This window comes from Phoca vitulina, unplaced genomic scaffold (assembly GCF_004348235.1).
Source record: "Phoca vitulina isolate PV1807 unplaced genomic scaffold, GSC_HSeal_1.0 scaffold2, whole genome shotgun sequence".
NCBI classification, from domain to species: Eukaryota; Metazoa; Chordata; class Mammalia; order Carnivora; family Phocidae; genus Phoca; species Phoca vitulina.
In genome coordinates this window covers 92,914,551-92,936,615 of record NW_022589705.1, presented here as the reverse complement: position 1 = coordinate 92,936,615, position 22,065 = coordinate 92,914,551, and the positions used below count along the sequence as shown (strand labels likewise).

The following is a 22,065-nucleotide window of genomic DNA, read 5'->3' as shown; positions in this document are numbered from 1 at the left end:
TCAGTTGCAACCATTCTAGTCCCAACTAGTCCAAACTTCAGCCCATCTGGGGCCTGGGCTGTTCTCTGCTGTTCTGCTTGACTAACTGCTCTCTGGCAGCGATGTCTGGATTCGTGGCCCCTCAGGGTACTGCACGCAGCCAGCCCTCCCAATCATCTGTGAGAAAAACTTTTAAGAAAATAGGCTCCCTGTTTGAGTATTTGTGAAAACAAAAATAATGGTATTTTGTGCTTTCTGAATTTAATAGCCCATCCCAGGACTAAAATCATATGGAATTCTGAAGAAATTCAATGCTACATTATTAATACAAAAATGGAAATCTAAATGTTCAAAAATGGTGAGCTAGAAGGAATTTTGGAATGAGGAAAGATAAAAACTTTTTCAGTGTGAAAAACTGTAGAAACATGAATCCAAGTTTGGAAATGAACAAACATGTGGTACAAAGACTTGATACCAAGGTGTGAAAGTTTCTCTCCGCGTGGAAGGATTGCAGATGTAATTTTTCTCGTTTCCTCATTCCGTCAGTGAACGTGCCATTACTTTTCCAATTGGGGAAAACGTTAAAAAGAAACAAAAGGGAGCGAGACAGGAAGAGGGAGGGAACCCGGCCTGGAGGCCGCAGTGGCTCCGAAGCTGCACCAGCCACCTCCCTGAGGGCGTCTGTACCCTGCGGCTTCACTGACATGACCTGAGGGCACGGGAAGGAGGTAACATGGCCCACAGACCCCCCGGAAAATGCAGAGTCAGTGCTCCCTGCCTCGTGGAGGCCGCCCTCTTCTGAGTCACAGGAGGCTTTCCTGCATTCCCCCTCAGGGGTGACTGTGGATTTCTCCAGAAATCGCAGCGTCCTCCAGGGTGCACTTACCCACAGACAGCCGAAGCTGGGGATCCGAACGGGGGTGGGGGTGGGGTCTGTCTTCTCCCGCCGGAACTGAGGTGGCAGCAAAGGAAAAGTCAGGAATCCGCTTTCTTCCAATAAGAATTATTTTTAATGGTTTAAAAATGAGTCTGTACAAAACCTGCACCACCATTTGGTGCTTCCAGTCCACCGGGGAATTCCAAGGGTCTCTTCCACCACTATCTCTTTGGCCAGCTGTGCCTGAAACCCCTGCAGAGAGAGACAGTGTGAAAACAGAAGAGTTACTTCTCCCAGTTGGGCTGGAGGTTTGCTCTCAGCCGGTTTACAAAATGCTGCAGACCTCAATAACGCACAACTGGGGAGGCATGGTTCGTCCAGGGCTCCTGGAGAACTGAGCTTGGCAGCAGCATGTCCCTCACACTCCGGCAGACAAGAGGGGACTGGGGAAGTGCTCTGGGGCCCCACGAGGGTGGCTGTGTTCATCAAGATCTAAAGGCAGATTCCCTCCTCATCAGGCCACACCCTAGGGGTGAATCCTCTGGTTTCAGGCTCTGCCCTGGGGATGAGGGTTTCATGTTTTTAATGAAAATATTCTTAAATGATGACCCACATTTACTTCCTGATTTTTTTCTCCCTCACTCCTCAGAAATGGGAAGATCTGGGAAAACTTCAAGTCTATTTGCTCGGAGGTGACCCCGGGAAGCTGTATGGTTGGTTAACAGGCGGTGAGGGACAGGAATCTGAGTCCTGGGACGCAGGGACCGTCAGGTGGATGGCACTTGGCAAGGCCCTCCCCTCCTCCTATCTCAGCTGCCCGACCGACAGAGAGGGATCTGGGCAAGAGAGCCTCTCTGAGGCTTTCCAGCTGGGCCCTGTGAGCCCGTACGCCAGCCTCCCCCACATACCTGTCTGACTTTCCGGTTGGAAAGGACATACTTTTGTTTCCCACCGACTGTTTCAGTTTTTTGGGTGCAATGCATTTCTGAAAAGATAAAAAGCCATTTCAGCCGAGGGACAACCTGACCACAGGACACACACAGGAAACAACACAGGAGCCCAGCTGGCCCGTCCAAGACTCCAGTGCCACCAGTGTGACTGGTTTTCTTGCAAATGGACCTTTCTGGGTGCTTCTGAAGGCGAGGCCGTCCGGACGAGCTCCCAAAGGAACAGGAGGGCTCCGCACAGGCCTCAGCCTCCACATGCCAAACTTGCGGTCATGTTTGGCCCCGCCTGGCAGCAACGCCCACAGGGGCAGATGCAGGCTTGTGCGGGCGCCCGAGGGAGTGTTTGTGGCCTGTAGCTGTAATTCCCATGGCAGTGAACAGCAAACACCCCTTCAAACCACACGCCAGCCTTCACAACCTCTTTAAAAGTTCATTTTTATTGCTGGAATAGCTGGTAGGTATTGTCTGTACTTGGGGAGAAATGAGGTGAGGGAAAGGATGTGCAGAGGAAGAGGGTTCCTAGCCAGGCCGTCTTCCCAGCAAAGGAAGAGGGAAAAAAAAGCACCACGAGCAGGAGAGAATTTTCAAGAAGATTTTTCTTTCTTTTTAATGGTATCTTGTATTTTGTTTTTTGAATTTGGAATCAAAGCCTAGTTGACATATACGATCCCATTAGTTTTCCACACCAAGTATATTTCTTACCTTGCCGGGCTGGGTCTGCTTATTTGGATCAAATTGGGAAGAAGGTTTCGGTTTGCTGTCTCCTGGAAGGTGAGAGAAGAGAGATGCCAGTGAGCGTGTCCGTGAGTTTATATACCCAACGGGCTGACTGCGGGGCTGGCGCACGATGTTCAGAAAGGGTGGGCTGTCAGCTCCCCTGCCGCCCCCTGCAGGAGAAGGGACTTAGGCTGACAAAGGTTCACGTGGTGTGTTCCCAGTAGGGAAGGGCAGCCCGAACACCAGGCTCATTTTTCACAGATCTATTCTCAGCTCAGGGGCAGGTGGCTACAGCATTAGCTCCTCTTACACCAAGGACATCCAGTCTGGTCTCTGTGTGCCCGTCAGGAAGTGCCACTGGCAGTCACTTGGGCCCTGGGGTGACGATCCTGCCCTACCTTCCCTCTCTCAAAGGGTTGTGTTGCCAAGGAGGCTGCCCTACCGTCAGGAGGGCCGCCTGCAGCCCCTCCGAGGCAGATGGACTCTCACCGGCTAAGGGGCCAGAGAGCAGCCCCCGGGCGTCAGGTTTCTTCGTAAACTCCTTGCCGTGTTTGTGTGTCTGTCTGAGAAAATGTGTTTCTGGGCACGAGCTACTGTGAGGAAAGATGGAGCCGCTATTAGAATGGACGCCATCTTGCGCTATGACCAGCGAGGCCATGGCGAGGTAACTGCAGCCCAGGAGGGTGGGGGTGGACGGTGCCTTCCGTCCCCGCACTGCGGTTCCCCTGCATGGCTCTCAGAGTGCTTGGGTGAGAGCCGGGTCTTTCTCGGGCTTCATCGGTGCCCAGGTCATGCTTTCTTTCCTCTACGGCTTCCTCCCTCCTAACAGGCCCAGACATTCCTTAAAGGGCACCAGTCCCGGCCTCACCAGCAAAAGCCTTGAAATCCGACTTGCTGTAGTCATAAGGGGTGAAATCCTTTTCTGGCGGATCTGGGTCTTTTGGCTTCTTGGAAGTTTTGAGTCGCTTCTTTTCTTGTTTCTGCTCTGTGGTCCTTGGGTCACTTGTGGTTCGCTCCCTTTTCTTGGCGGCACTTTCCAGCTGTAAGGTGAACACACCGTGGGAAGAACGCACGGGAGTGGATGCGACAGCCAGGCCCGCGAGCCTCCAGGCCTGCTGTGCTGGCATCTACGGGCTCGGGGACAGGGAGAGAAGTGCGGGTGGCTGTGAGCCTGGGCGGGGCTAGCACCGGGTGGGACACGTTCCTCGGTGGAGAGGGACATCAGGTCATTTACGAAAGGCACAACAGGCTTGGATATGCATAAGCTTTAGTACCTTGTCTACCACTAGACTCAGGGGTACGGTCTGTTCACCATAAATTCATCACAAAAAATCATGTAAGAGAAATTACAATATAAACGTTTTTGAGGGGAAATGCAGGCACTATTTGACAAGCAAAATGAACTAGAAAGACGTAGAAGCATTTACTTTGAAGCACAGGACAAGCCCTCCTGCTATTCGGGGAAAATCCTGACCGTGACCAGGGGCAGCTCATTTCTCAAAAGGGAAAGCAGAAGGGCCAGCACGTACGGCAGCCTGCTGTCGGACAGACACGGCCTGTTCCACTGTCGCTTTGTACTCTTCCTTGGCCTGGTCCCGAGCAGCTGCAAGAGAGCACGGTCCGTGGAGCTGCTGTCTCCAGCAGCCAAGCCTCCCTCCGCATCTGGCTGCATCGACTGCTGTGGCTGCCACAGCCGGGGCACCCTCCCTGCCCCCCAGTCTCCTGCGCTGGCCCCCCGCCCCTCAAGGATGGCCGCCTTGCAGCTCAGGCGCAGATGCTCTTCCTACACTCTGTCTGAAAGCCCACCTGCCCCTCCCCTGAGAACCCAAGCCGGACACCCGCCAGCCTACGTGACGCCTCTCTGAGGTCTCACAGGGGCCGCAATCAAAACACGTCAAGGACCAGAACAAAGCCACTTCCCCAACTGGCTCCTCGTGCACTCTCACTCTGTTGCTGGCCACCCTGCCTTTCTAGTCGCTCAGGACCAGCCCTTCTGGCACCCACGGCCCCCTTCTTCCTCTTATGTGCCACACACACAACTCATCATCAAGTGCTGTCGGGTCACCATGGGGTACACATCGGCTTCGGGCCACTTCTCACCACCTCTGCTACCATGCTGGTCAAGCCAATAGCCCCTCACCTGGCCTCCCACCCCTGCCCTCTTTGCTGGACTCTCCACAGTCTCGGAGTGAGCTTTTCTGGTCAGTGCAGGCCACTGCTCTGCTCAGACCCTCCACAGCTTCCCGGCCTGCTCGGAGGACAAGCCACATCCTTATACAATGGTCCTGTTCTCCCCATCAGCCACACTGGCTTCCTGGCCACTCTCTGCACACGCCCAGTGAGCAACTGCCTGGGGCCTTGGACTCGCTGGGCCACCAGCATGGGACCACTCTTCCCCTAGAAGCAGCCAGTCTTTGCTCAATGTCACATTTATCCGACTGCCTTCTCTAAACACCGTAGAGAAGTAGCCACCCCACCCCCCACCCCAGCACTTCCTACCCCTCTCCCTGCCATCGGAAAGAACGTACATTTATGGGTACACTGTCCGCTACCCCCCGGGAAAAGGCACACTCCACAGGGCAGGGGCTGTGCTTTGTTCTCAGCCATACTGACACTTTGTTGAACAAACAACAGGATACACGAGGCCTGTTCTTTGATAGACACCCCGACAGGCTGAGTTACAAGGAAGTGAGGGCTACCTGTTTGCTCCGCTGCCTTCCCCTTGGCAGTTTCTTTAGATTCCTTGTGCACCTGGACCTGGCTTGCCAGCTTCCAGCGGTTGCTGATCTACAATGAAAACAAATAAAACAAAAACACTCCAAAACTCAGCCACCTAGGAACGCTTTACTTTTTTAATGAGGGGATGCCGGCCATACTAATAACCTAGTCACTACACACATTTCTTAGTCATGAATTCCAAATCTGATGACACAAAAAATAAAATCTCTCGCTGGCTTTATTTATAAAATACTCATCAAGAAGGACAAAGTGCAACTGGATTCCAGGCACGGGGCCGGATGCCTTCCTGTCCGCCATCTCACTCAATCCCTTCCATAATCCCGGGACAAAGGCATCCTCATCACCCCCACTTTGAGATGGGAAACAGGCTCAGAGAAGCTAAATAATTTGTCTGGGGGGACACAGTTAGCAAATGGTGAAGCTGGGCTTCAAGGCAGGACTTCTCGAGTTGGGTCTGCTGTTGTACGATACCACATCTGCTCGTGGCGTTAGAACAGGTCTCGCTGGTATTAGAAGCACGGTAAGGGATGTGTGGTTGAATGGGCCACAACCCGTGGGGGAGGAAGGAAAGAAGCCCCAAAAATCCCCCTGACTCCCCATTTCTAAAGACAGCAGGCTAACCACTAGCGACAGGGCAGAGGCCCATCAGGCTTTCTGGCCTGACCTTTGCTGCCTAATGAAAGAGAGGGTGGGCAGAGGGAGCCAGGCCCCCGTCTGATCACAGCAGGTCCTTCCTACAGGAAGGAAGAAGGCTTTTAACAATTAACACGGTGGCTCCCAGGAACATCTCATGGGGCTCCAGGGAAGGTGTTTCCTTATTCTTATCCATAATGCTGTTAAAAACAAACCAAACAATAGAAGACAGAATGTTTTAAAATTTAAGCTGTCACCTGTGAGAGCCTTAAAGTAATATTCACATATAAAAATGCATCAAGCTGAACACCTACACCTGGGCACTTTACTATGTACAAACTAAACTTCAAGTAAAAACCAAACACAAAAACCAAAGACCTGTTTCTTAAAAGGTTTGCAAAGGCTTCTGAAAATCAGAATAAAGTTCTGGCCCCTCTCTCTAGAAATAATGCTTATATATATTTATATATAAAGCATTTTTTGTATTCATTTTCAGGGGGCTCAAGATGGGCTTAAGACAAAAACCTCGTTCAGATAATTAAGAAGCCCCCTTCTCTTAGAAAGTCACTCTTGGAAAAGGGTGACAAATCCACTTACTTCGATTTTTTTTTTTTTTTAAAGATTTTATTTATTTATCTGACAGAGAGAGCGAGAGAGCACAAGCAGGGAGAACAGTAGAGGGAGAGGGAGAAGCAGGCTCCCCGCCAAGCAGGGAGCCCGATGTGGGGCTCGATCCCAGGACCCTGAGATCATGACCTGAGCCGAAGGCAGACGCTTAACCATCTGAGCCACCCAGGCGCCCTCACTTACTTCGTAGATTTTTGACGATGGATCAAACTTTGCTGCCTGAGAAATGTGAGCGCAGTGTTCGAGTGAAGGCAGGAACTGGAGGGATGGAAGGAAACGGTTGTTTAAATGTGCTCAGGACCTGCATGGGGGTTTTCTGGTGGGGTTCATTGTGGGAGGCCTAACTCAGAGCATCCACCTGGCCACAGCTCACTGGCACTTGAGTGAGGTGTCCTTGCTGGTTTCACCTGAGAAGACCCCAACTCCGTCTCCACCCAGACACCAGGGACAGCGGACACATGCTGGGTTCAGAGACTCCCTCTCTCCAAAGACTGTTGGCTGCTTTTCTGGGCAAGAGGCCCCTACAAGCTGCAGAAAGCTCTGCCTATTCTGTCAGCCCTGAACACACACAACGCCTACTTACCATCTTAAATGGATTTTCGAAGGACTCCATTATGTTCTGGGCTTTCTTCTGCGCAACTGTTAATGGGCTCTTTCTACTTTCTTCGGCACTAGGTTCCTGCAGGGACAGAAAGTGAGCAACTTATCCCGTAATCATTCTGTGGCATTACGATGCAAGCAACGGAATAATCCTGGGTGGTTCAGTCGTTAAGCGTCTGCCTTCGGCTCAGCTCATGATCCCAGAGTCCTGGGATCAAGCCCCGCATCGGGCTCCCTGCTCAGCAGAGAGCCTGCTTTTCCCTCTGCCGGCCGCTCCCCCTGCTCGCGTTCTCACTCTCTCTCTCTGACACATAAATAAATAAAATCTTAAAAAAAAAAAAAAAAGTAGTAAGAATACCAGCTTTTAGGTCTCTCACATGTACGAGGCGCTGTCACAGTCTGTGATATAGCACAGGAGGGCGCTATAACACACATTTATTGAACCAATGAATTCTCACTGTGTCCTTACAACTTACGAGGTACATGGTATTATTCTCACCATCTTACAGATGAGGAAACTGAGGCACAGAGGGGTTAAGTCTTCCAGAGCCTGACAGTGAACAGGGGCAGAATGAGGACGAACTCCCAGGTCTGTCTCGCTCTAGAATGTGAGGTTGTAACCAGACACTTACAAATTAAGAATTATAAACTGTTGCGGGCAATCAGTACAACTAAGCGACAAGGTGCTGCTTCCTGGGTTCAGAATGTGTGCTATCCTTCTGCTTCCTCCGTGGTGACAGTCCTGCCACACAGAGCATGGGGACACCACCGCCTCTGTTAGACAGAGCACGGCGCTTCCGGGCTCACGTGGCCCAAAGTTCATGCTCCTATTTTTAGCTGCCTGTTCACCGTGATGGCTCAATTAAGCTCCCAGACTTCTCTGCTCACAAATTACTGAAGCAAGACCCAGTCTAAATTTCTGTGATGATGTGAAAAAGAACGTTAACTCGGGGCACCTGGGTGGCTCAGTCAGTTAATCGTCTGCCTTCGGCTCGGGTCACGGTCCCAGCGTCCTGGGATCGAGCCCCACATTGGGCTCCCTGCTCCACAGGAAGCCTGCTTCTCCCTCCCACCCCCGTTTGTGTTCCCTCTCTGTCTGTCTCCGTCAAATAAAATCTTTAAAAAAAAAAAAAAAGGTTAACTCTCAGGAAGTACATTTTGCAGGCGGTACTGCGCCTTCCTGGCTTTGGGCCCGCACTCTGGCATGATGGACTGGCTGGGACCCATGATCCTGGAAGCTCTGGCCTACCCAGCTGTTTCCCATGTGACACCTGCTAAGCTGGAGATGCGTCTTTATCCAAACGGATCGTATGCCTGCTTCTCTTTCTTTCCAGAAATTATGATTTTTCCTTTACCACATCTGTTGTTTGCACTACCCAGAGTTTTCTCTGTGTATTTTCCTTTCATGCTGGCCATTTCAGCGCCTACCCATCTTGACCAACAACTGCACCCTGGTCCTGCTTTTGCACAGAGCCTGTAGTTCAAGCCCTGGCAGAAACGAGACACCTGCTGGGTACGACAGACCGGGATAAGCTCTGTCACATCTCAATGCATAGTCCAGGAATACAGCTGGGTCCCCATTGCCCACACGTGGTCCCGGACTGGACAGAGTCACTGCCTACCATGACTCAGCCCCACTTTGGGATGTGAAACAAATTTCTACCCATGTACTAGTGCTTTCCTATCTCGCTCGTCACTTGCCCTAATCAGCCACAGTGTAGAGGAATGCTTTTCAAAGCCTCCTCTTTTCCAGCCCGAGCACACGCAGATGGTGCTGGCGCGTATTGCAGGGGGATACCCAGTCCCTACGGTTGAGCTGAGCACTCAGCCCGCCACTTCTGGGAGTCAGGATGGGCTGCGCCTCCCCTGCAGATGGAGCGGGGAAGGTCCTGCTTCTGAATCACCGTGGCGCACACCGTCCTCCCTGCTAGGCACTAGTGAGTGTCCAGATGTCAACTCTCCCTTGGGGCTGTCTTCACACCTCCCGAGAGGATCCTCCACCCACCTCTCACGGACTGCCTCGCGGATCTGTCTCCATGCCTGTCCCCACGGCTGCTGGGTTTTACTCCTGGCATTAGTCTCAAAAGTCGAGGCAGCACTCCAGGCAGACAGCCTGTTTGATAAACCCAGTAACTCCTTACGGGTCTATGCACCACCCGCCCAGCGTGTCCTAGCACTCACGTTAAACAGCGTGATGACGGCAGTGGCAATAAGGCATCTGGTATCTGGCAGGGCTTCTTCTTCTCTTTGGTTGGGGAACAGGAGTGCCTGTTTCTGCACTGGCACAGGCCCTAAGGGGATGGAAGTCAGTCAGGTCAAAGCCTCGTGGAGAGTGCGCAAGGCAGTTTCCAGAACGTTCCAGAGACCTCTACATTACCGTTGTTTGGGATGACAGGGTAGCCCTCTGAAGAGGCGTGGGAGCAGTCATGGGGTCCAAAAAGCACATTCTCCAATCTCTGCAGCAGAAAGAAATCAACAGGCCTCAGGAAGGATTTGCAAGCATGCGGCAGCTTTCTGCCGCACTGCTGGGGGCTGCCTCTGACAGGGAGGTGTCTTCTGCACCGGCTCTGACTGGTGCCCTCCCCCAGAAAAGAGACGTCAGATACAGCACTCTACCTCAGGACCCGGCAGCGGGCCGCTCTTCTTCACGCCGGTTGCAACTTCAGACTGAGGAGGAAAAATAAAGAGCGTCTGAGGAAAGGTGCCTGAACTCGGTGACCGCACATGTTTCCCTCAGCACAGACTGGGTCCCTTCACTAGATGTTTTACAAGAGCCCAGAGATGTTCTTTTGTCCTTCATCCCTTACAGTGCCTAGCACTATAATCACACAGTGCTCAATAATTACTTGTTGAATGAAAGAATGAAACCCTTTATCGTGACAAGGCACAATGCAGAAGATTTCTAAGAGCTTGAAAGAGATTGTCCTCTAGAAACCAGGGTTTCTCTTTCTACTTGGCCAAACTGTAGAGCTAACAAAAGATGTTTTTTTTCAAAGACTTTATTTATTTATTTGAGAGAGAGAGAGAGAGAGCATGGGTGGGGGGAAGGTCAGAGGGAGAAGCAGACACCCCACAGAGCAGGGAGCCCAATGCCGGACTTGATCCTGGGACTCCAGGATCATGACCTGAGCTGAAGGCAGTCACTTAACCAATTGAGCCACCCAGGCGCCCCAAAAGATTCTTTTTAAAGAAATTTTAACATGAAGACTGAAAATGTGTTTATCCTCAGTCTCTTCTTTATCGACCTAAAGGAACTGATTTTGTATCTTTCTGGATCCATAATCTTTCAAAAAATTGCAAATATAATTTACCATACACCGATATTACTACTGAGGCAAAACAAAAACTGTCCCCCCAAATTGAAATTGAAATTCAAATTGAATTGGGTGGCTCAGTTAGTTAAGCAACTGACTCTTGATTTCAGCTCAGGTCGTGATCTCAGGATCTTGAGATCGAGCCCCATGTTGGACTCCATGCTCAGCGCAGAGTTTGCTTGAGATTCTTTTTCCCTCTCCCTCTGCCCCTCTCCCCTGATGGCGTGTACCCATGCATGCTCTAATATAAATAAATAAATAAATAAATGAAATCTTAAAAAAAAAAAAAGAGTTTTAGCTTTTGATAATCATAAAGAAGACATGTTGGGGCACCTGGATGGCTCAGTGGGTTAAGCGTCTGCCTTCAGCTCAGGTCATGATCTCAGGGTCCTGGGACTGAGTCCCGAGTTGGGCTCCCTGCTCAGTGGGGAGTCTGCTTCTCCTTCTCCCTCTCCCTCTGCCCCTCCCCCGCTCATTCTCTCTAATAAATAAATAAATAAAATCTTAAAAAAAGGGGCGCCTGGGTGGCTCAGTTGTTAAGCGTCTGCCTTCGGCTCAGGTCATGATCCCAGGGTCCTGGGATTGAGTCCCCTATCGGGCTCCCTGCTTGGCGAGAAGCCTGCTTCTCCCTCTCCCCCTCCCCCTGCTTGTGTTCCCTCTCTGGCTGTCTGTCAGATAAATAAAATCTTAAAAAAAAAAAAAAAAAAGACCTGTCTACTGGCTTTCCTAACCCCTATTATTTTCTTGGGGCTTTTAGAATGGAGACCAGATTGTGTATGGAGGAGACCACAGGTGCCAGCAGACAGACGGGTCTGCTGAGCTGGAACCTTTAGCAGCAAAGCTTCTCACCTTGAGGAGGGGCATCTCCCGAGCCTGCTGGATTAAAAGATGCATCTCATTGATCTGCTGCCGTACAAGAGGTGGTACAGGGTTACAGCAAGCTATGATGCCCTGAGGTTCCCTGAAGACAAGAAAGAACACAACTCATCATTTAGGGACACAGCCCTCCCCACCGAGGCTTGCAGACGAGAACAGAGAGCTACGGCTAAGGTGAAGACCTGGGAAACACATTCCCAGCAGGGCAGGCTGGGCCGACTGCACCTCCGCGTGTTCTTTGTGGCACCAACCTCTGAGCAGGCGCCTTTTCTGCACTCGCCTCTGGCTCACCGGGAGAGCTGGGGGGGAGCCCCACAGCTCTGCTGAGCCACAGTACTGCAACAGGCTCAAAGGAACATGATGAAATTTGATTCTTTGCTTATTCTTCAATTAACATCAGAAAGCGTTCAAAATCATCAGGTGCCTTGGTTTGGAACAAATTACAGCTACGAGACTCTGACACACTTTCCTCCCTTCCAAGTGGATGCTGGAGGCTCGGCCTTACACTGGATCTCATCTGAGGCATAACCACTGAAATGACTGCAGCCCAGAAAGTTAAGTCCCTACGGGGCGGCCCAGGGGCAGACAGTCTGAATTCCCTGGGCTTGTGAATTTCCTTAGAGCACAGTCTCTGCGTCAACAGCCTTGAGGCAATAACTATCAGAGAAGCTGATTCTGAAGGATAAAATTTCTCTACTGAGAAAGGCAGGACATCGTTATCAGTTCTCAGACTCACTTGGGCAGTTCTTCAGCTATCTTCAGCATCATGTGGTTTGGCAGTACGTATCTGGAACAAAACACACAGTGCGATCACATTACATTCAGCCAGCCAGCCCCGTTAAAGGCTACAACTTGGGGGAAAACATAACCAACTTTCATGGTGAAAAGAAAAAAGGCCATCATTTCCTCGTTACCCGAGTTGCTCGGTCTCGAAAGCAGATATTGAAAGGATGTCTAATTGCTTACCCATAACTTTCATCTTCCCTACGAGCTGTTTTATCCCTCCAGGCGAACAGCAGCTGAAAGGCTGTCAGCTGCTGTGTGTTGAGATGCTTTTTCTGCTTCCTGTACAGTTCAAGGTAGGACTCGTCTGTGAAGATGGGCTTGACGAATTTCTGCAAAATATGACAGAACATTCAAGATCAGTGGGGATCAGAATGGCGCCCTGGGCTCCTCAGAACATTTGGCTCTTTTCAGAAGTGTAAGGAACAAAGCGAAGCACCAGGACCCAGGCAGAGAGCGGCCGTACCTTGAGGCAGATGTCCCTGCTGCGTTGCCACACCACCCGCAGCTGCGTGGGATGCTCGCTGCCTCGCTCCCACAGCTCCAGCCTCATTTTATCATAAATGTAAAGCAGGTAATGGGTGTCATCCCGGGCGTAGCTGAGCATTTCCTCGGGCAGAGGTCTAGAATTGCAAGGGAAGAAATTATTTCGCCACTCAGCCCTAGGAGCAGCAATGTCGTCTATCAGCTCTGCGTGCGAAGACTCTGGATCCCTTTGGTATCACGGCCAATACTGTAGTTACATCCATAGTCCCTCCGTCTCAACATGACAAGCCATTGTTTTCACAGCTGGGGAGAAAGGGCAGCAGGGTCAAAGTGCGGTTGAAAAGAGAGGCCCTTCCATCCTGAGTTTGAGCCTTAGCTCCGCACACCTGTCCTGGGACAAGTCTCTTAAGCTCACTTTCCTCACCTGTGAAATGAAAGGCGGCACCTCACAAGCTGCTGTGGGGACCACCCAGCACAACACCCCAGAAGCTCTTAGCTCAGTGCCTGGCACATGACAACAGCTGAATGACAAGGAGTGGCTTTTAGACTTTGTCAATTTTCATCTTCTATTCGGGCTTTATCAGATTCTCTTTAGAAATTCTGCCCTGCAGAACTGGAGGAAAGCTTCTGGAGCCACTGGAGTGGTTCTTCAGACAACAGCTGCTACCTCAGGGAGGAAGCCGGCCACCTGACAGTGATGGAGCGGAGCCCAGACTCCAGAAAGTGTGGCAGGACCCCACCACGCTCTCAGGCTACAGTACACATGCATGGTAAGACGCAATCACTTATGTACCTCAGAAGCCTCTCGAACCTCTGGGAGATCACCTGACACACACACACACCCCTCATTACTAGGGAGATCCGAGCTTCAAACGACACACAGGCAGGGACACAGATCCTGACACGGCACGCCTCTTCCAACTACGCTCTCCGTGAAGTGTGAGAGCCTAACACACACACTCCACGTGGTCACCCTAAAACTTCTGGTTGTGCTTCTGCTGCTGCCACCAGCGGGAGGAGACACCAAGGCCAGTCAAGCCAAGGTTCCACTACCGTCACAGCCCGCACATGGCTGTGTGTGGCTGAGAGGCTCAGGAGCACCCCGCTTCCTGCTGCCATCCACACGTCCTTGTCGAGCACAAACCGTATTCTCCAGTCGGCCAGCTGATACTGCTTGTTCGAGTCCACACTGCAGTAGAGTTTCAGGAGGTGGTCCAGGGAGTGCCGGCCCAGGTTAAGGAGGCGTGCTGCCTGATGGGTATCAAACATGTTCACTACGTACAAGCCGAAGTCTTTCTGTAGCCATTCGATGTCCGAGTCAGCACCGTGGAAGACCTGAAAACAAAAGCAGAGTCATGCAGCACAATGCGTACAAGGCCACTTGCGCTCTGAAATAAACTCGGCCTCTGGGTTAGTACAACATTGGAATTAGAAGCCAGAAGGAAGGGGCACCTGGGTGGCTCAGATGGTTAAGCGTCTGCCTTCGGTTCAGGTCATGATCCCAGGGTCCTGGGATCGAGCCCCACATCGGGCTCCTGGCTAAACGGGGAGCCTGCTTCTCCCTCTGCCTCTGCTTCTCCCCCTGCTCATGCTCTCTATCTCTGTGTCTCAAATGAACAAATAAAATCTTAAAAAAAAAAAAAAAGAAGCCAGAAGGAAGATTGAGATGGGTTCAGTTTTAAAAGCTTCTTTTAATTTGGACCAACGGCCTTCCACACTCCTAAATGCACACTCTTAAAGTCTGAAACAGCTCCCAGCCAGTGATTCTAAGCAAGCAGCTCTACTAGCTTCAAGGATAGTCATTAAGTGCAAAGGATCCTGATGGCACGGCCTCGCCCCAGTCGTCATTAACATGATGGAACATTTCTCCGGGTGGTAACAAGCTACAGCTTAAGCTGTTCTAATTGGGGCTTAGAAACAAAAGCAGTTTAGCGTGTGCGGCCAGAATGTAGGAAATTACAATTATTTCTCTCAACTTCACCAGGTCTATGTTGAAATGATGAAACAGTAAAGTGAACAGCACTTAAATCCTAGGCTTACATGCAAGAGCTACAAGAGGCTGGCTGACCTTAACGATGGCAGGGTCTGTGAGGCTCTCATTGAGAATGTACATGTCACTTCGAAGCTCCAGCGTGTCCACGATGAAGTCTTCTGTTCGGGTGGAGATTTGCATCAGGCAGGTCAGCCCCAGGAAGCTCCTGTATGAGTGGTGCTAAAACCCAGAAAGAGGGGAGAACAGGGAAAAATGATCACACCAGGCTTTCCTTTCTTGATTTTGGGAGGGCAGCTATAAAAACAAAGTTATACAATAGATCAGTTTTTGCCAAAAAACCCCAGATCTGTTAGTCTTAATTTTGTACTCCTCAGGTAGGGAGTGAACTCCTAGAAGATGTAAAATTTCACTCCACGTCATTCACAACTTACCTCTAAGTCTACCGCGAATTCTTGACAAGTCAAGAGCTTTTCATTGAGCTCCACCAGCTCATCCAGGGAGGACACAAAATGGCAGGGGGTCTCCCCCACCGGCCTATATAACTGGGGCACAAAAGCACAGGTAGAAAGAGAGAGGAATATTATGAATCATCCTTTACTAAAGCACAAAATGAATTAGGAGTTCAAGAAATGACCCGAAGTTGCAACCTTTAAGGATATTTAAGGAAAGCCAAAATTGCACTGATTTGATTCATCCATAAATTAAGTTTGGGTGCTAACCTGGGGTTGTGGCTTTTGAAGGACTGAATCTGGTGGAGTGAAGTGATCTAGTTCATACTGATAAGGATGTGCAAACCTGAATAAATGAAACAAAAAGAAAAATCCTTTTGATGAATTCCGTGATTCAAGGAAAAACAACTGCTTTAGTCCAGTTTGTAAAAACAAATGAGAAGAGACCATTGTGAAAATATTTTCTCGCTATAAAAACTACCATTCTTTAAATGATAATTAAAGGGTATCAGAAAAAAAAAAAAACAATACATCAGGTCAAACTGGTTCACCCTTACAATGTGATCATAAAAATGTACTCATCTATAAGGATTTGAGCTCTTATTTCAAAACACTGCATGGCTGCCATTGTGGAGGATACAAAAACATACAATGTGCAATTCCTTGTGGTCTGGAAAACAAACCTGTGGGGTGAGGGAGGACGGGCCAATATTGCAGTTGGTCAGATGCCAAATGCTGTATTTTTTATTCCTCTATCATCTACTTGCATAAAAATCCTAAGTCTGGGAGTTCCTTGAGGGCAGGGCCTCTCATCACCTCTGTTTCTTTAGCACTTGGCCTGTGGCCTCTCAGTGTGGAGCTGGGCCTGAAGGAATGCTGCTCAGGCAGACTCTGGCTACACATGACAAAAAGACCAACACCAGCCAAGTTCTTACCACCCTTTTCCTTCATGCAAGGTCCATCTGTCTATTTTAAGCCTTTTCCTTGATGAATTTATTAGGGGGCCCCTACCTCACTGTTTGAGTCCCCACCTGCTAAGAAAGGCAGAATGGCAGGGACAAAGGACAGTTTTAAGAAAACTTGGGGTTTCAGGTTCTGGTTGTGCGGGAAGGCAGCATCAGCATCCCTTGTTCTGTCTTCACATCTGGACAAAGGGGGAGAGAGCAACTGCTCCCCTTCAGGGCTGCTGTGAGGGTTACCTGAGACGCCACTTGGGCAGGCCCTCTGTGAACACAAACAGGAGGTTTTACCAAAAAGATCCACATTAGGATAAGGATAGCAATCACCCATTCCTCACATTCTTTGTTCACATTGATGTATCTTACAAAAGTGAAATTGAGGGAGAATGTAGAAAGTTCTCAGAGTAGAAAGTTCTGACAAATACTTACATGTCCTGCTCCACCTGCTGGGTTCTCTGCTGATGGATGAAATCCGCCAGGGCAGGGGGCACATCCAGGTCCTCCGGACGATCCTGTGGGCGCTCCCTCCTTTCTTTAGAAAGTGCTGGAGACCCAAGCAGTGACAACAACACCATCACAAAAGAGGTGAACACATTCACATCTTGTCTAGTTACGGAGCGGGTAAGTGGCTCCTTTTGAAGAAAGGAAGGTGGGAGGGAGACGTTTTCCCCTTTACTGAGGCAGAGTTCGCATGCCTTACCCTGAGGGAGGGGTTTCTGAGCATTGGGCTTGATGAAGATCTTGGGAAGAAATGGAGTGTTGGAGTTGTCGATCTTTTCTCGGAATTTAAGCTGAGGCCGGACGATGTTTTTTGCATGAAGCAACCGGAAAGTTTCAGATTTTGTTTTTTTGCTATATTCTCCTGCCTATGATAACAAATACAAAGAATTTATAACACAGCAACTCGATAAATTAGAGAAGTAAATTCCAAAAAAAAAAAAAAAAAAAAGAGTAAATTCCCATTTGTGCCTTCTGAGGGCATTCATTTAAGAACCTGTGTGTGTGAGGTTGCGGGGGCCAAAGGAGACAAGAGGTAATTAGGTTGTGCCTGTTTGTGAGAACAAGTTAGGCAGAGGCCAGTTCTGTGCCCAATAAATCAGAACAGAAATGCAGAACAGAACCAGCAAAGGCCCTATTATAAAGCTGACACTTGAAGCTCTAGTCGATCGGCAAAGAAGCCCTCACCTTACGGTTCCAGCTGGACACTACTGTTTTGGGAACTTGCAATCCTGCTGGGAGGACAGGCTGTTGATTCTTATTCACACCTGATGCTTCATCCAGTAAAATACCCTAAGGGCAGAGGACATAATAGTTTAGCATTTCCTTTCAGGGGTAACAAGTTAATTAACTAAAATTCTTAAGAAATAGATTCAGAGAATTACATGTGAGAACATATATATACAAGAGAGTCATCCCAAGTAATTAATGCATTATTTGTTCAAAGGCAGGGCGGTAACTGGCCACTCCCCACCCTCGATCAATTCCTTTTACAGCTCTCAGTTGGGCTGGAAATTCAAAAACGATTTAACAGAGTGATGTGGCCCACCAAAAGAATTAAAAAGACCATAGATTGTAGCTATTAAACACAGAAGGATGATACTCTAAGAATGAAGGGCGTTCTGATCTCTGTCCCATTGAAGCAGATGTGCGGTATCAGTTTGGGAATCTAGGTGACAAAGAGTAGCATGGCAGGACTTGAAATCATAAAATATGAGAAACTACTGAAAGACCTGTGGGCATTTAGATTATGGAAGAGATGACTTCACGGGACAGGAGAGCGTGATTTAAACATCTGCAGGACTGTCACATGGTTGAGGGTTAGCTTTGTTTTGGATGATCTCTATGTATTTCTATAAATAACACTGTGCTGTGAAATTAGGTCTAAGTAGACAGTAAGCTAGATCATATGATGCACATCTCCTTCCAATCATGCGAGTCAGGCTGTTTAGCCGATTGTAGATAATAGTTTAAAAAAAAAAAAAAAGACTAAATTTTGGTTGGGCGCTGTACCTGAGGCCTCTTCTCTTGCAATACAAACAGGATTTGCAAATCTGGAACACAGATTTGTAATAGACCTCCACTGAGCAGTGATAGGTTGAAATAATATATTTGAAGACAACTATGTTATCTTTGGGAAAAAGAAGCCAACTATCAGGAAGGGAATGTTGTTGGAACAAGAAGTCCTAAACTTTTCATTTCCTTGGATGCTGGAGTTTCTTTTCATATTTTAATAATAAAAAAGTTCATTTGTTAATTATCTTTTTTTTAAAAAAGATTTTATTTTTAAGTAATCTCTATGCCCAATGTGGGGCTTGAACTCACAACCCTGAGAACAAGTGTCATTTGCTCTTCCGACAGAGCTGGCCAGGAGCCCCCATTTGTTAATTATCTTAAGAGTAAGGTGATGGGGCGGCGCCTGAGTGGCTCAGTCAGTTAAGCATCTGCCTTCAGCTTAGGTCATGATCCTGGGGTCCTGGCATTGAGCCCTGCGTCAGGCTCCCTGCTCAGCGGGGAGTCTGCTTCTCCCTCTGCTGCTTCCCCTGCTTGTACTCTCTCGCTCTGTCAAATTAAAAAGAAAAAAAAAATCTACAAAAAAAAAGTAAGGTGAAACACTCACCACTCTTTCCAGAATGACATCATTGGTATCAACTAGTAAATCAAACTTGTCCTCCAACTCAGTCACTTTACTTCGGTCCTTAATGTTGCTTCGACACCCATGGTACTGCATTACCCTGCTCATGCTAGGAAGGACAGGAAAACCAAGGTTACTTTGTATACTTTTATTCATTTGTTCCCAATCTGGGAGAAAGCTTAAAAGGCGTGGCTCAGACTGTTCCCAATATATATATATATATTTTTAAGATTTTATTTGTTTTAGAGAGAGACACAGAGAAAGAGAGAGAGAAAGAGCACATGCACGAAATCAGGGGGAGGATTAGAGGAGGAGGGAGAGAGAGAATCTGAAGCAGATTCCTCACTGATCTCGGAGCATGATGCAGGGCTCCAGCTCATGACCGAGAGATCATGACCTAAGCTGAAACCAAGAGTCGGAGGCTTAACTGACTGAGTCACCCAGGTGCAACCCAACCCCCTCCAATACTTTTTGACCAAACTAGTAAAACTTGCACCTTTATAGCAGAAACACTGCTATTTGTGTGGTCTTGGGCAATTCCCTAAATCTCACTAAGACTCCCTTTCCTCATCTGTTAATTGAAGGGTTGGAAGAAATTACCTCAAAGCTTCCTTTAAATTCTAAAAAAGATATCATACTATGTAAATTATATACTTTGCATTCATTATTTTATCATGAAATCTAAAACATGCTCTAACTCTGTCATGCAACAGTTAAACGAAATCACTGTTTGTGTCCTCATACACTTATTAAAAAGGTAATACCCACGGCTCTGAAAACTGTGTGAGAGAATCTTGGATCTAGGCTTTCAAGTCCCATATTAATTCAGAAAGATTCACTGTCTACATATAGGTGCAAAAGTCAATATATTTTTTAAAAGTTAAACTCAAAATTTACCAAATAACATTACCCTAATCAAAATCTTTTATATATTTTTTTAAGTAATCTCTACACCCAACATGGGGTTCGAACTCACAATCCCAAGATCAAGAGTCGCATGCTCTACCAACTAAGCCAGCCAGGCACCCCCACTGTCTCATTTTTATATTTTATAGCTCTTCCTTTTTTTTTTTTTTTTTTAAAGATTTATTTATTTATTTGAGAGAGACAGAGAGAGAGAGAAAGAGAAGCAGAGCAAGGAGCCCGACTCAGGTCTCAATCTCACAACCCTGAGATCATCACCTGAGCCGAATCAAGAGTCAGATGCGTAACCGACTGAGCCACCCAGGCGCCCCTATAGCTCTTTATAGCACAGAAAAATATGGTTAAGAAAAAACTAATTTCAGGAAAAACTACCTATTTCTCTATATTTATTTCTCTCAACATGAGAAAATCATATATAGTACTTACCACTGAAGCAATCTGTCTCCCTGTGTTTCACAAAATGCCTGGAAGCCAGGAAAACTTCGGTAGAAATCATACTCATCGCCAAACTGTGGTAGGCCCCCAGATGCCTTGGTGACTGCCACCACTGACCCAAGAGCAAACTGTCAAAACCCAGAAAAACAAGCATGTTTTAAACATGGATCCCCATTCATTCAGCAACTCACTTTTCTCAAGATATACTACATATAATACATTGTGCTAGATGATGAATTTTACACATTCAACAAATACTCATTTAGTGCTGATTTTACCCCAGGCTCTGAGGATACAATAGTGAACATGGAACCAAGTTTTGGAGCTTACATTCTTGGAAGAGTGGGGAGAAAAAGAACAAATAACATATAAGACAAATATTCAAAATGGCCTAGGTTTGAATCTTGGCTCTGCTACCTATTAACTACGATCTTAGGTAGGTTATTTATCTGGACCTTAGCCTCCTCCTCTGAAAAATAGGCATAATAAAAGTGACCACCCCATAGAGTTGTTGTGAGGATTAAATGAGCCAATAAAATCACATTGGGTAGTGCCTGGTAGGCACATAAGTTCTGTTATTATTACTATTTAAATTCAGGTCCATGAGTTTTCTATAGAATTTATTTTTGTGTTTTCATTTGGGCAAGCATCTAAAACATAAGAATACCCTAGATCCTTTGCTGACCAAATTATAACGGCCACTGCCCACAACTGGACTTGTGTTTTATGTTTCAGTCAGTGCCAAGTAGTTCTCTAATTGCTGTGTGGTAATAAGAAAAAATCTGAAGTGGTTGTCATAAAGAAATGATGGTGGGTTATGTGAAGGCCAAATGACATCACTGAGAGTTGTGCAATGAATGTTTTCCAGGGGGAGAAGAGAGAGGAAGGAGGTGGGAACTTGCTTCGTGGTGGGACACATGGTAGCTGGTGAACATGAATGCCACCAATTCAGGACCATGGCTAGTGGTCCAGGAACTATCAGAACCAAACAAATGAATAATGACATCTACTAATGATCCACCTAACCCAGTGGAGTTTGGGGGAGTACACAGTGCTAACTTACAAATTATTTTAGTTTCCTGGTTTTGTAAGAGCTATGCATGAGATGTTTAAACCTAGTTTTGTTTATTCACATACAAAGCATTACACAAATAATCCTCTCCGTGTTCCTTCGAGGAGGCACTGATACACGTTCTAAGGCACCTAGAGGAGGCCAGCTCGGTGGCAGCTGTAACAGGTGACATTAAACCCAGGGTCTGGGATTATGCAGGACCGCACCACAGACGAGGAAAGGGGGACCATCTTGGCCGCGGGAGGGGAGGACGCCGACTGGTGTGGCCTACAGCCCTCCGGAGAGTTGATTAGGTGGCTCAAGCCTGGGCCGAGACGAGGTCACGAGGGCTGGGGGCATCAGGGTGACAAGGAAGCCCTTCCCACGACGCGGACACGGCTCTCCACACTCCACACATTTGCATAGGTTCAAATGTGAGAACGAGGGCCCTGGGAAGCGGGGCGTCCCTCAGTGTCCGCGTGCGATCTCCGCCCCGGAGAGGAAGTGAGAGACTGTGCCCGGCGCGGGCAGCTGCCCCTGGACCCCAGCCCCGGGCTCCGCAGCGGCGCGCGCGCGGCCGGGTGGGCGGCCGCGGACAGGGCCCGGGCCCGCTTCCGGCCGACCGCGGGCGGCTCACGGTGTCCACGGAGGCCCCGCGAACTCACCTTCACGAAGCTGTCTGCGTCCGGGAAGCCCGGCAGCACCATCTCCCCGTCCGGCTTGGCTGCGCTCGTGGCAGTCGGGGCCTTGGGCTCTCGGGGGCTGGGAGGCGCCATTTTTCCCGGCCTGCACGAGTCTTCTCGCGAGAGTGCCTCAGGCCGACGCGACGTGTGCCCACTGCGCATGTGCAAAGTTCGTCTGCTCTGGGATGAGCCGGCGGCGAGTAAGAGTTGGTTATCCGTGAGCCCCCCCCCCCCCCCCCCCCCCCCCCCCGACACGGGGAAGTTTACATTCTCTCTTTAACCTCACATTTTATCATCTGGATAACCTTGTGATTTACGGCGGGACCCGCGGGGCCCAATTAATCTCATACTTAAGGCCAGC

At 48.7% G+C, this 22,065-nt stretch overlaps 1 protein-coding gene across 1 annotated transcript; it reads right to left on the bottom strand.

The window, feature by feature from the left end:
• Window positions 1-969: 969 nt before the first annotated feature.
• EXOSC10 (exosome component 10) lies at window positions 970-21,838 on the bottom strand. The gene is made up of 25 exons (XM_032393722.1): window positions 21,687-21,838; window positions 19,962-20,098; window positions 18,597-18,720; window positions 17,165-17,269; window positions 16,680-16,845; window positions 16,409-16,523; window positions 15,291-15,366; window positions 15,003-15,113; window positions 14,647-14,790; window positions 13,723-13,913; window positions 12,559-12,715; window positions 12,276-12,424; window positions 12,046-12,096; window positions 11,283-11,394; window positions 9,736-9,786; window positions 9,497-9,575; window positions 9,301-9,410; window positions 7,103-7,198; window positions 6,703-6,777; window positions 5,220-5,307; window positions 4,050-4,123; window positions 3,389-3,560; window positions 2,506-2,567; window positions 1,765-1,841; window positions 970-1,108 (listed from the first exon to the last, which is right to left on the bottom strand). The coding sequence occupies exons 1-25, from the start codon at window positions 21,795-21,797 to the stop codon at window positions 1,078-1,080; spliced, it is 2,664 nt and encodes an 887-aa protein (XP_032249613.1). The 5' UTR covers window positions 21,798-21,838; the 3' UTR covers window positions 970-1,077.
• Window positions 21,839-22,065: the final 227 nt, after the last annotated feature.